This window comes from Biomphalaria glabrata, chromosome 6 (assembly GCF_947242115.1).
Source record: "Biomphalaria glabrata chromosome 6, xgBioGlab47.1, whole genome shotgun sequence".
Lineage (NCBI taxonomy): Eukaryota > Metazoa > Mollusca > Gastropoda > Planorbidae > Biomphalaria > Biomphalaria glabrata.
This window is the reverse complement of record NC_074716.1, coordinates 44,677,157-44,692,059: the sequence shown is the minus strand read 5'-3', so window position 1 is coordinate 44,692,059 and position 14,903 is coordinate 44,677,157. Positions and strand designations below refer to the sequence as shown.

Sequence of the window (14,903 nt, the reverse complement as noted above, 5' to 3'; positions counted from 1 at the left end):
GAAGAGAAGAAAGAAAGAGAAGAGACAGACATTGAAGAGAGATGAGAGAGAGAGAGAGAGAGACAAGTTAGAGAAAAAAAAGAGAAGAAAGGCGGAGAGAGAGAGAGAAGAGAGAAGGGGTAAAATATAGAGCAATTCGATATTTGTGCGTGTGTGAGAGAGGTCATGTAGATCCAGGGCTAGTGATCAATTAACAAGGTTACAATAGATTGACTGAGTGATGCCCACTTTATGGTCAGCGCCAATCGTAAATGTCAAACACCACAACTCATTAGGAAAGACGCAACGAAACGAGTGCGCACAAGAGAGTTATAGAGAGAATATGAGAGAGAGAGAGAAAGAGAGAGAGAGAGTCGAGAGTGTCAGAATCAGGGAGAGGGTGGGGGGTCCTAGATAAGAGCACTAAGAAGCAGGTACCGTAAGTGGACGAGTTACATTTGCATATTCACTGTATGGGCTGGTGTACTATGACACCCTTAACACAAAAGCGCCCTTTTATGGCAAGTAAGTGTCATGCTCGCTAATCTAGCCAACCCACCCCCTCCATCCCCACTTTCTAGCTTGACCTTGTCGCCATTTTCTATGAATGTACTAGTCTTACGAAAAGGTGGGGGGGGGGGGGGTCACTTTCTTGTTCCGCTTCGGTGGTTTTGTAAAAACCTATCCCCCTCGCCTACTGACCACGCCTCTCCTCGCCTACTTACTTGCTACGTTTTGCACCACTGACCAGTGGTAGTTCATATCTATGACACCCCCCCCTCCACTTCTCTCTTCGACCGCCGGACCATAACGTCTCAAGACAGTCCAAGATCTAGATGTCCCCGCGTGATCGTAGATCGTCCCCCTCAAAACACTTCGAGATTTAGTGCATCGTACATCTAGATCTAGTCCACTGATAATTCATTGACAATCTATATCTCGTTAGTTTTTTTTTTTTTAAATGTTAAAATTCTAAGATCCTTCTCAAAATCAAGATACTAATAACTCTTGTGTTAAATTAAAGTCTATTAGCACCAAATGATCTCAAAGGACTATCTCGTTCGTTGATCACTAAATAGTTTTCCTGACACTTTGGACCGTATCTGTCTGCCAGTTACTTCAAAACATGGAACAAAATCGAAGAGTTGTCAACAATACCAACAACAACCGGATTAACGAGAGAGAACCAGCACCAGCACAGTAAGTGAACACGACTTTTAGTATACATTTGAGTATTTCTATTACTATTGCTTTTCACCTTTTTTAATACCATTCCACTTTTATATGCCTCACCAGATTTTTATATTACTTTGATCACGACATATACATCAGTAAATAATAATTAAAGCTTCCCAAAACTATCTGTATGAACAATTTTCAGTTTCTACAAGTCTGTGTAGAAATGTAATCTCAATAGAATAGAAATGTTTGTTAGGAACAGCTGTAACTTGGCACAATTCACTTGATTTGTAATTTAAATTATTACATAAAAAATCTAAAATATGTGCAATGCCTGCTGTTTATTTGTATTGGCTACAGGTGATACATTCATGACTTTAAACTATTTGATATGATATACTCATTACTAAACTGAAGCTATTTGATATGATACTTTCTTTACTCTTAAGTTATTTGATACAATGCATTCCTTACTTTAAAGATATTTGTTATGATATACCTCTTACTTTAAAGATATTTGATATGACAAACACCTTACTTTAAAGATATTTGTTATGATATACCTCTTACTTTAAAGATATTTGATATGATACAACCCTTACTTTAAAGATATTTGATGTGACACACACCTTACTTTAAAGATATTTGTTATGATATACCTCTTACTTTAAAGATATTTGATATGACACACACCTTACTTTAAAGATATTTGATATGACACACACCTTACTTTAAAGATATTTGTTATGATATACCTCTTACTTTAAAGATATTTGATATGATACACCCCTTACTTTAAAGCTATTTGATATGACACACACCTTACTTTAAAGATATTTGTTATGATATACCTCTTACTTTAAAGATATTTGATATGACACACACCTTACTTTAAAGATATTTGTTTTGATATGACACACACCTTACTTTAAAGATATTTGTTATGATATACCTCTTACTTTAAAGATATTTGATATGACACACACCTTACTTTAAAGATATTTGTTATGATATACCTCTTACTTTAAAGATATTTGATATGACACACACCTTACTTTAAAGATATTTGTTATGATATACCTCTTACTTTAAAGATATTTGATATGACACACATCTTACTTTAAAGATATTTGATATGACACACACCTTACTTTAAAGATATTTGTTATGATATACCTCTTACTTTAAAGATATTTGATATGATACACCCCTTACTTTAAAGATATTTGATGTGATACACCCCTTACTTTAAAACTATATCTACCTGCAGAGCTTACCCATTACTTATTAGCTGGATATTTGTTAAAGTGCTCACCTTATACATACTCAAGATAAAGAAATCCTAAAAATTACTGAAGTTAAAAAAATAAATTATGCTTTTTCCTTTTTTTTTTCAATTCGGTCTTTCTCCCATTTCTTTTACTAATGCACTTTTACCTAATGCACTTTTACCTAATGCACTTTCACCTAATGCACTTTCACCTAATGCACTTCCACCTTATGCACTTCCAACTTATGCACTTCCAACTTATGCCCTTTTGCTTAATGCACTTTCACCTAATGCACTTTCACCTAATGCACTTTCACCTAATGCACTTCCATCTTATGCACTTCTAACTTATGCCCTTTGCCTTATGCACTTTCACCAGATACATTTCCTCTTAATGCACTTTCACCTAATGCACTTCCACCTTATGCACTTCTAACTTATGCCCTTTGCCTTATGCTCTCCAGATACATTTCCACTTAATGCACTTTCACCTAATGCACTTTCACCTAATGCACTTTCACTTAATGCACTTTCACCTAATGCCCTCCTGTGTCTTGTTAAAAAGGATCTACAGTTATTGTTTATGCTTAAAGCTAATCTTTACACGAAAAAGAAAAATCTCGTTTTAGAAGCAGGCCATAACAATAATCACCTCATTAATATCACTACCCTAACCACCTCATTAAAGTCATCATCATCACCTCATTAATATCACTACCCTAACCACCTCATTAAAGTCATCATCATCACCTCATTAATATCACTACCATAACCACGTCATTTAAGTCATCATCATCATCACCTCATTAATATCACTACCATGACCACCTCATTAAAGTCATCATCATCACCTCATTAATATCGCTACCATGACCACCTCATTAAAGTCATCATCATTACCTCATTAATATCGCTACCATGACCACCTCATTAAAGTCATCATCATCACCTTATTAATATCACTACTATGACCACCTCATTAAAGTCATCATCATCACCTTATCAATATCACTACTGTGACCACCTCATTAAAGTCATCATCATTACCTCATTAATATCGCTACTATGACCACCTCATTAAAGTCATCATCATCACCTTATTAATATCTCCATATCTCCACCATTGCCACAATATTACATCATCGAACTCATTAATATCACCACAATCGCTAACCACCATGTTCACCTCCAACATTACTTTTATTGACAACCTCACCACATTACCATAACCAACATCACCACCAGATACCATCACCAGCATTAACACCGTCATCATCACTAATCACAAACAAATCTACTTCCACAAACTAACAATATCATTTCATCCCCATATTAACTGATAATAGTAAAAACAAATACGATTTCAAAATCAACACACACACAAACTCATCTTGCCCCCACCATAACATCTGTAATTATTATTTCGATTTTACTACACACACACACAAACTCATCTTGCCCCCACCATAACATCTTTCCCCTTTAGCAGGGTCTGCTCCCCTATTTGCATCCCCTGCTCCTCCACACACATCTCCTATCCCACACATAGCCTCCTGGGACCCACATTTTCCTTCAAGGGGTTAAATGGACCACATACACTGCCTGTTCCTCGGACACCTTCTGCGCCTAATAGGACTCCTTCCCACTCTGATAAAGCGCCTGCTCCCCACAAATGCTGCTTAGACATACAAAGCCTGCTTCCCACCCACCTTCTGCATCCTACACATTTCCTTTCCCCACATACACCACATACTCCCCATACATTTCCTTTACCCACATACACCACAAACTCCCCACACATTTGCTTTCCCCACATGCTGGTAGATACACCACATACTCCTCAAACATTTGCTTTCCCCACATGTTGGCACATACACCACATACTCCCCACACATTTGCTTTCCCCGCATGCTGGCACATACACCACATACTCCCCACACATTTGCTTTCCCCACATGCTGGCACATACACCACATACTCCCCACACATCAGCTTTCCCCAAATACACCACATACTCCCCACACATCTCCTTTCCCCACATACACCACATACTCCCCACACATTTGCTTTCCCCACATACACCACATACTCCCCACACATCTCCTTTCCCCACATACACCAGATACTCCCCACACATCTCATTTTCCCACATACACCACATACTCCAGACACATTTGCTTTCCCCACATACACCACATACTCCCCACACATTTCCTTTCCCCACATACACCACATACTCCTCACACATTTGCTTTCACCACATACACCACATACTCCCCACACATCTCCTTTCCTCACATACACTGCATACATCCCTCACACATACTTTCCCCACACAATCTGCATACTATCCACACATTTGCTTTCCCCGCACTCACCACATATTTCCCACACACACACCCTTCCCGACATAATAGCCTGCGCCCCAACATATAACTCCTCACCCCTCCGCTACATTCCCCCTGTCTTCCACATCCATGAGCACCTTCAGCCCCTTCCCAACACATCCTTCTGTCCCCCACCTAGACACACAGACACACATTCTACCCCCACCTAGACACACAGACACACATTCTACCCCCACCTAGACACACAGACACACATTCTACCCCCACCTAGACACACAGACACACATTCTACCCCCACCTACACACACAGACACACATTCTACCCCCACCTAGACACACAGACACACATTCTACCCCCACCTACACACACAGACACACATTCTACCCCCACCTACACACAGACACACATTCTACCCCCACCTAGACACACAGACACACATTCTACCCCCACCTAGACACACAGACACACATTCTACACCCACCTAGACACACAGACACACATTCTACCCCCACCTAGACACACATTCTACCCCCACCTACACACAGACACACATTCTACCCCCACCTACACACACAGACACACATTCTACCCCCACCTAGACACACAGACACACATTCTACCCCCACCTAGACACACAGACACACATTCTACCCCCACCTACACACACAGACACATTCTACCCCCACCTACACACACAGACACACATTCTACCCCCACCTACACACACAGACACACATTCCACCTCTCACCACCAGTTCCATCAGTGCTTCAATATAATATGCATATTTTTTAATAGTGTTTCTTGTTGTCCCTCATCTAACAGGCCAGCTGATACTGCAGTACCCAGTGCACCGAAGAAGAGGAAAAGTGACCAAGGGCCCACCCCTTCCCTTAAACCTAAGGGACTGCCACGCCCATTCGACTACCTGAACAAGCCAGCGTCTGCTAGGAAGCTGTTTTTTGACCCGCCGCCAGCGTCTGCGCCATTGCCCGACTACTCCCGCCTGCCAGTCCCACCTGTGCCGAGTGGACGCAGGAGCCACAGAGTCCGAGCCGTCAGCAGACTTCGAGAAGGCCACACACTGATAAAGAAACGCCTTTTCAATAATGGATAGTTCTTGTCAGAATGTCAGCCATGTCTCCTACATTTTTACATTTTATTTTTTTGCGACCACTCAAAAGTGCTTAGAAACTGATGACGTCATCCCTTTTTTGTTTTGTGTACTTTAAATTCATGATAGTTAAGTAGATCTTTAAAAAAAATCTTTTGACAAACGAAAAATTCTACCACAACATATTGCCAAAGTCTGTAGTCAACTGTAGTGCTATAGTTGGCTACAAATAGCGTAAAAAATGTTCCCTCTCTCTCTCTCCCTTTTTTTTTTCACTGAAAGAAGTATGTTTTAAAGATTAAGAGTTATTGGTTAACATTGTAGACTTATTATTATCATGTGTGTGTGAATTGGTCAGTACAAATGTTTATTAATGTATGCGTATATCTGCTGCTATTTCCCTACTTTAATATTTTAGCTCAATGCTTTAAGAATTATTTTAATTGTCACATTTAATTCTCTATAATATATCCGTAGTCTTGTAGATGTAGAACATTGTTTATTGTTAGGAAATTCGTTGGTAGACTTCTTCAAATTATTTTGCCATCTACGTCTCTAGTCTATACTAAATGACAATAGATTGTATCCTTAGAATTATCACCCCTTATACTGCCTATTTATATCCATTGTCTGTTTTGTGCTTTATATCTTAGTATAAAGTTGTCCATTCAGCTTTTAATCACACTTGATATTACAGTTGCCATGACTTGAACTATGTACACATTTTTTTTTTCAATAATTACCTTTTGTTAGGAGATATGAGGCTATTTAAAATTTTATTTCCTAAATAACGTTGTTTCCTTGGATGAGTTATTTGCATGTACATTCACTTGATAAAATATAAAAGAGTTATCTGAGGCCAAATATAAGCAAAAGATGTATTTATAATTATAACTAATGTTTCTAGTATGTACAACTGTACTGAGTTTATAATGGTGTTGCTTCAAGAATTAGTAATTATCGTTTAGTATAGTATAGCACAATAGACTGTAATGAAGGCCTCATTTTATTTTCATATTCAGTAATAATGTGTAGGAATATCGGCTCATTTTGTACAATCTAATAATGTGATTGACACAAACAACATACTGCTCTACTCTATGTAAATAGCTAATGTGTTCAAAATATTTTATCTTTTTGTTTCATATAAAAAATGTGTTCGATTTGATTGAGCCATTATTGCAAATATTGTATTCTCATTTATTGTTATTAATATTTTCTGTATTTTTTTTTTAATTATTTTTTTTTAATTGCCATTGTCCATCCTATAAATAAAGAATGTTAACAATATGTCACTTTAGAACTGCCATGCCAATGTGTTCGATAGTTAGTGATGACAATATTGAATGTACCTAAATTAAATCATCTATGTTACAATGCTATACAACTGAAGAGTATAAATAAAATACATGTATATTGGAATTGAGCAATAAAGATGAAATCTATATATTGACATTGTTTTTTATTTTTTGCCAAATGTAAGTTTATTTACATGTTTAAGATAACATAACATCCTTTTTATTGGTCCAATCAAATGGAAATACAATAAAACTACAACAGACCACCTTAGCCTACTTACTGTAACAATAACAATATAGATGCAAATCTCCAGGATGTTCCCGCAGAATTGAAGACTCTAAGACTGTCCAAACTCCTGCAGGACGAAGGTGTGTGGCGTAGGAACCAGGGATATCGAGACTGCAGTTCGGAGCTCATTTCACATGATCAGGCAGCCATATTAAATGACACTGGAATTTATGATTGCCTTTTTAAAGAACTTTTCTTTATCTACTGTGAACACTTTACTCATAATAAAATACAAATACTTCAAAAAAAATAAAAATAAATAAAAGCAATAAATTATTCAAAATCAAAACCAAAATAAATAAATAATACATGTCAAACATGAAGGGCTGTAAATGTAAATAAAATATCAAGTGTAGATTGTGTTTTTTTCACACAAACTCGTAGGTGGGCCCCGTGAGTCAAAATAAAAAATAAGAGATATGAAAATATAACCTTATCCTGACCTTGCCAAATTAAAAAAATAAGATTATTTATAAGTTACATATTCAATTAACAACCAACCTATGTAAGAACCTTGTAGTATAACAAACATGCAAATGATATAGTTGATATATCTAAGAAAAATTAATAATAATCTTTTTTTTGTTGGAGAATATTTTTTTTTACAATAAACTAAACAATGTCAAGGACGCTAAATGGGACCTAGATGGTGCCAACTAAATAAAAGAGCTCATAAACTTTGTTTCAAGCTAAACAGTAAACCCCACACACACATATACACACACATACACACACACACAAGTCATATACCTATAACAAAAAATATCTTCTCAACCCTTCCTTCATTCTGACACAAAATGGCACACACATGTCTTTCCCAAATTCTAGGACACGTTCCTTTATATGTGCTTTATTTCCTAGTGCCATTAAAGAGGTGGAACGGGTTGCCTGAATCAGCCAGGAAAACCGATGACTTATTAGAGTCTCTGGTTAACGTGGATGACTAGATTAACACATGGATACATGTAGGATGTAATTATTTGTTTTGAAGGAACGTCCGTAATTGACCACAAGGTCCGAAAGGGGAACTTTTTACTTTTAAACAAGACATATAATACACAATATAATTCTCTGTAGCCCACTGTCATACAGAACATAGGCTTCCATTATTGTCAAAGAAGGGAAGAAGTTATCTGCGTTTAAAAGTGTCTAAATACAGGGGAAGCAATGAAATACATTATAGAGCGTTGTAAGCAGTGACTTTATGCATGCGTTTTGATATTTGACATCATGACATAAAATAATGAGCATTAAATAAATATATGTCTAAATTCTAATTGGTACAAATTAAAAACAAATAATCATTAAGACTCTTTTAATGAATAATACAGTTGTTTATCGGCGAGATAATGCACAAGGGGACAAATCTAAATTCATATCGCCTCACGTCGTGCTTTCTGTACAGCCAAGGTATCTATAACATGATGTTTCCTTATCCGGGATATAGATCAGTGCTTTCTAGTATTATAGACTACTAGTGAATAGAAAGATTACATAGCAGTGGTGAAATATTTAATGTAAAAAAATAAATAAATAGGAAATTCATTTTTGGGCAATCCTCCATTAGGGGCCCGGTGGGGGATTTCGAATTTCAACCCGCCCCCACTTCCACCACCTTAGCTGCGCCACTGATGCAGACATTACAATCATCAATACAATAAAAATGTCATTACAATGGAGACTATAAATAGATATACATGGAACATTATCAAGTGAAATAGAGTGAAAAAAACATGATATACTGTACTACTTTAAATAAGGTTTGGATAAAATTCATACTGTTTAAATCATGAATAGGAGAGACTTTCATAAGTGGAATATATCCGCTTTAATAAAAAAGGTATTGTGATAAAGAATGGTCCTTTTTTAAATTAAAAAAAAACAACGCACATACAAATTTATTTGACTTTTCGTTACAAATGGATTACATTTCATGATTTCCTATCATATAGTACCCTGAGGCCCGTGGAGCCTAGAACTACTTAAAGTTTAGACACGTAATCAACGGTTGCATCAATTTAAAAAAAATGTCTCATCCAATGGAAGTGAGTCTCTGTTTCTTCATAATGTGGATACATTTCTTATCTTATAAAATACAGGCGTTATTAAAAAAAAAAAAGAAGATGATTACGTCCTAAGCGTCATGCATCTAATCATGCATGTTAACCAATGACTTAATGTCTGCCAAGTCATTGGTTTTCTTGGCTAGCTCAGGCAACCCATTCCATGCTTTATTATCACTTGAGAAGAAGACTATCCTGAAGACTTTCTAAATTCAGGGATTTTACTTAAAGGTGTTATGTGTCCTAATGCCAGATAGCACTGTGATACGGGTAGGATATGGACCTCGGGCCGTAGGTAGGCATCATTGCTTTATATTTAACTTAAAGCTTTCACTTCACTTTTCGCTTGATATTAGAATATTGAATGTTGTTGTTTTCACCTATCTCATACAAAAATATCTTTGGAATGTTTTTTTATGGTCTTGTTTTGCAATTCTAAATGGGAGATAACCTACCCACCTCATCTTGTCTCGTGCCACCAGTTGTCGTCCCTTGTTCAACGCAGACGGGAGAAAACATTGGTCAAGGTTGACAGCTTGTTGCTGCTGCACATTGGGACACCTCGTGTTAAGGAACGTGTCATAAGGCAGCGCGATAGCCCTGAAACAAAAGATTATTATGGTCACTGGTGTCGTGGGTGTCCGCACGGTAGGATCCTCGATCTGAGGGATCACCAATATTATCGTCGACACGAGATAAGTGTCACTTTTGTTGACCAAACCCGGACACCCCATGTTTTTACTGCAGGCATATGTCCCCGAGTGCTGTTAGCTGGAGTATTTCTCTCATGATTTTACCTAGCTCATAACACCTAACATATGAGAGAGGATAGACAGTCTTATCTTATCTTATAAAATACAGACGTTACTTCAAAAAAAGACGATGATTACGTCCTACGCGTCATACATTTAGTCATGCATATTAACCAAAGATCTAAATTCTGCTAAGTCACTGGTTTTCCTGGCTGGCTCAGGCAACCCATTTCATGCTCAAATTGCACTAGGGAAGAAGGAGTATTTGTACAACTTTGTCCTAGCATATGGATCGAGGAATGTGCCTTTATCTTTGTGTCTGAGTATGGGCTAATAAGATAAGTTTATTGGTCCGAACAAATGGAAATTCAGTTTGACTACAATTGTCCTTCTCAGTATTACAACTAAAACAGTAATAATATAGATGCCAACACGATTAATATTCATATACTTATAATACACACACACAACCAGCGCTTTATGAATCAGGCTTCTATGTACTTCTTGGTGATGACAACGACCTTGAACCACCCTGACTGAAAGAAGAATGAAGTTTTTAAATCTTTCAGTTCTAGCCTAAAAGGAAAAGGAGCCAACCACCTCGACCAGATCTGATGTAACATAGTTTAATGGGTGCATATTGTCTTTAAGAATTGTGTATGTTTTAAAAATGCATCTTTCCTTTAAAAAAGTTCTTCAAGAGATGGTAGAAGTGTTTCTGTCATATAAGATTAAGAAATATGTATTCAGACCACAAATGGATGCACTCTGACCTCAGCAATGCGCACTCTAACCTTAGATTTGTGTGTCACGATCACAGAAATGTGCACTCTGACCACAGACGTTTGCAATCTGACTACAATATATGTGTTAAGTTTATTTTGTTATTAACACACTAACATCAATATAGATTTAGATTCTGTCAGTTCCGAACAAACAAGCAAATATAAAAAAAAAATACATTAACTCTTTCTCTCCTAATTGACGATGCCATCGTTGATTTGACTCCCATTAAACTAAATTGATTTTTTGGATCTATCAACTTTAATTTGTAAAGTGTAAAAAGAACATATATTCTCCTATAATTCAATACAAAATATAACAATTTCTGATGACAAACAAAAAAGTTATTGTAGTTTAATCATAACAGGGTAGTGAAATACGAATGAGCAAAATGAATAATACGATCGGAATGAGAAAAATAATTACGGAGAGAAAGAGTTAAAAAAAAAAAAAAAAAGGCTTATGGAAGGGTAAGAAGTCCGCATTTACAACTATATCGTTTAATAATGTAGAAGTTATTTCACTTACCATCCCTTAGATTAGCTTTTTTTTTTGTTTTTTTTTGCTTGTTCAGTTTGATTTAATTCTATCTATCTATCTATCTATCTATCTATCTATCTATCTATCTATCTATCTATCTATCTATCTATCTATCTATCTATCTATCTATCTATCTATCTATCTATCTCTCTATCTATCTATTTATCTATCTATCTATCTATCTATCTATCTATCTATCTATCTATCTATCTATCTATTTATCTATCTATCTATCTATCTATCTATCTATCTATCTATCTATCTATCTATCTATCTATCTATCTATCTATCTATCTATCTATCTATCTATCTATCTATCTATCTATCTATCTATCTATCTATCTATCTATCTATCTATCTATCTGTCTATCTACATATATATATTAGAATAAATTTGAATATATGTTCAACATATTTCCGCGATCTTCATTGTATTTATTCTTGAAAAGCTTACAAAAACTGGGGTTATCTTCTCTTTCAAATGAACGTCTGTAGTCTATAATATATGGCTTAATCAACACATGGATTCGCATATACGTATACACTATATGATACAGCCAAAATGTATTTATACAAATATAAGAATCACTATTTTGCTTTCGTACATAGTTTAAATAATAGGCACAAGAAATGAATAAACAACAACAACACAACATTGGGACTCTAGGTTTAAAACAAGCCTAAATTTGTTTAAAGACTTGCTCATGTCAGTTTAAAGAGGAAGTAGTTACTCTTGAAAGAAATAAAACATCGCGTTGTCAATAGGTTTAATCACTCTAGTGTAATAGTATATCTACCGTTTAGACTTAAATCATAGCAAATGGAATGGGTCAAGTCAAAACAAAGTACTAACGCTAACATGACCTCGCGATGACCCAACGTGACACCTTGTTGATAAAGAAAAGACCTCCAAACAAAAACAACAGACCTCAGTGTGATCAATGAGACCCTTTTCATTAGGGAACATAATGACGTGGGAACTGGGGAACCAGATGCAATCTCTGATTTTGTGTTCATTTAACATCTTGGCCAGTTGACTTCATGACAGTATATCTACTATACATATTTTGGGTGTTTAAACGCTCAATCAGGAGTCAAGTGATCTAGGTGGACATTATTGTAGTTATTGACATTTACTGTTTGTGAATTTTCTATGACAAACTACAGCAGACATTGTAGGATGACTCTAGGTTTAAGAATAAAAAATGTTACGTATTTTATGTGTCAATCTATTCATGCATGTTAATCAATGACTTAAACTCTGCTAAGTCGTTGGTTTTCCAGGCAACTCATTCCATTCTCTACTGGCACTTGTGAACAAGGAATACTTTTACGAATTTGTTCTAGCGTATGGAATAATGTTATGTTTTTGTTTTTCTATTTGTAAATTATGGTTCAATGTTTTATGTTTTATAGCTACTTTACTCTCTATTCTTCTGTCCTGAAGTGTCTCTAAGTTTAGTGATTTTATTAATGGTGTTACTCTAATCAGCTTGGAATATTCGTTTGTTATAAATTTCACTGCTCTATTTTGTAGTTGCTTTAGTTTCTTTTTTTTTTCTTGAGTTGAGGGGTCCCTTGAGTATTATCTTTTGACACCTTGGAGTTGGCCTATATATCCTTCATAAAATAAAAACAACTAATTAGTTATTTGTAGTAAGATAACATAAACCACTGTAGTAAATAGAAATAATTATGCACTACAAGTAGTATATAATTATAACAAAACTTCAACATCGTATGTACATAAACTAAAAGCGTATGAGAGTAAATTACCTCAGTAATGTATTGATATTGGCAGATCGCAACTACAATGGGCAAGTCTGAATACACTCTTACCTCATCGTGGGCTGTTATATATGCCAGGTGGTCGTCTTGTTGGGGACATTCTGACGCACATTGGAACACAAACTTTGCACAAGTCACACTCTCACCCGTACCACATTACCTCCCTCCCTGGTGCATTGCTGCTGACCAAACACCACCCTTTCGGTCACCTCGGTGTAAGTTGACCTGATTGGCTATTTTGAAATCGGCCTGATTGACTGTCTTAATGATGTTTCGTCTTGACGGAAAGCAAATGAGTAACGCCTGCTTCTAGAATATAGTCCAAGGCCTAAATACCATGCCGCTTTTTGACCAGATCATTAGCCTGCTGGAGGTGCGGTGGCTGAGCGGTAAAGCGCTTGACTTCAAAACCGGGGTCCTGGGTTCGAAGACTGGGATTTTTAATTTAGAGATTTTCGGGCGACTCTGAGTACACTCAGCTCTAATGGGTACCTGACATTAGTTTGTTGGTCGTTATGTTGGCCACATGACACCCTCGTTAACCGTAGGTCACAGAATTAGATGACCTTTCTATCATCTGCCCTATAGACCTCAAGGTCTGAAAGGGGAACTTTACTATTAGCCTGCTAGTCTAGGACATCTCCCAGAAGATACAGTGATCAGAGACAAAACTTTGTCGTCCACGATATATCAATAATAACGATTTTTGTCACACGCTTTTCTAGAACTTGGTTTCCAAGAAGAAAGGTCTCACGTTCAAATCTTCTTGAAGACTTTTGAACTTCAGAATTTTTTAGGAAGCTCCGAAGTACCCAAGTCTAATCGGTACCTATGAAATGTTGGGAAATAAAGGTCTTTGTGCTGGCTACAGTAGTTGTTATTGTAAAGTAGTTACGCTGAGGTTGTCAATCGTAGTCAAACCGAATTTCCATTTGATTGGATCAATAAAAGTTATCTTATCTTATCTTATCTTAAAAGATACCCTTGTTATCCGTCTGCAATAGAAACGGATTCAGAAATTGACTAGGCTATAAAATTTAAAGAAATAAAAAAGGAATAACAATATATTTTTTTTTTTGATGAGGTTTCCATTCCACACACACACACACACACACACACACATTCACACACGCACACACACTTATGTTCAAATTATTTGAATTTTTTAATTTGCTATTTGTTTATTAATTTTAAAACGCACTTGGCTGGTGACGTCACTCGTCAGATGTTTTTTTTGTTTTGTTTTGTTTTTTAAGACAAGAGCAAACTCTCTAACCAAATTGCAAGTAGATGCTGGAACACAAAAAGTCAGATTTACAGTAAAACGGTAATAGAAATAAGTGCTTTGCAACTCTGGATTAGTCTGAATGCTATACTTTTACTTATGCTTTAAGATTCCTTCACACACACAAATACACACACGCACTCACACACACACAGGGTATCCACATAAGGCCTACTAATTTTTACTTGAGTATTGGCTGAGCCGCTGAGTGGTAAA

The 14,903-nt window shown here is 36.3% G+C and overlaps 1 protein-coding gene across 1 annotated transcript; it reads left to right on the top strand.

Annotated features, from left to right (window-relative positions):
- The first annotated feature begins 772 nt into the window (after positions 1-772).
- Positions 773-6,139, top strand: LOC129927000 (guanine nucleotide-binding protein subunit alpha-1-like). The gene is made up of 2 exons (XM_056034072.1): positions 773-1,179; positions 5,601-6,139. Exons 1-2 carry the CDS (start codon positions 1,106-1,108, stop codon positions 5,890-5,892), a joined length of 366 nt encoding a protein of 121 aa, XP_055890047.1. The 5' UTR covers positions 773-1,105; the 3' UTR covers positions 5,893-6,139.
- The last annotated feature ends 8,764 nt before the right edge of the window (positions 6,140-14,903 follow it).

Coding starts and splice junctions, on each gene's coding strand:
- LOC129927000 (XM_056034072.1), top strand. CDS start 1,106: ATGGAACAAAATCGAAGAGTTGTCAACAATACCAACAACAACCGGATT. Junction 1,180..5,600: donor AGAGAACCAGCACCAGCACA/GTAAGTGAACAC, acceptor CTCATCTAACAG/GCCAGCTGATACTGCAGTAC.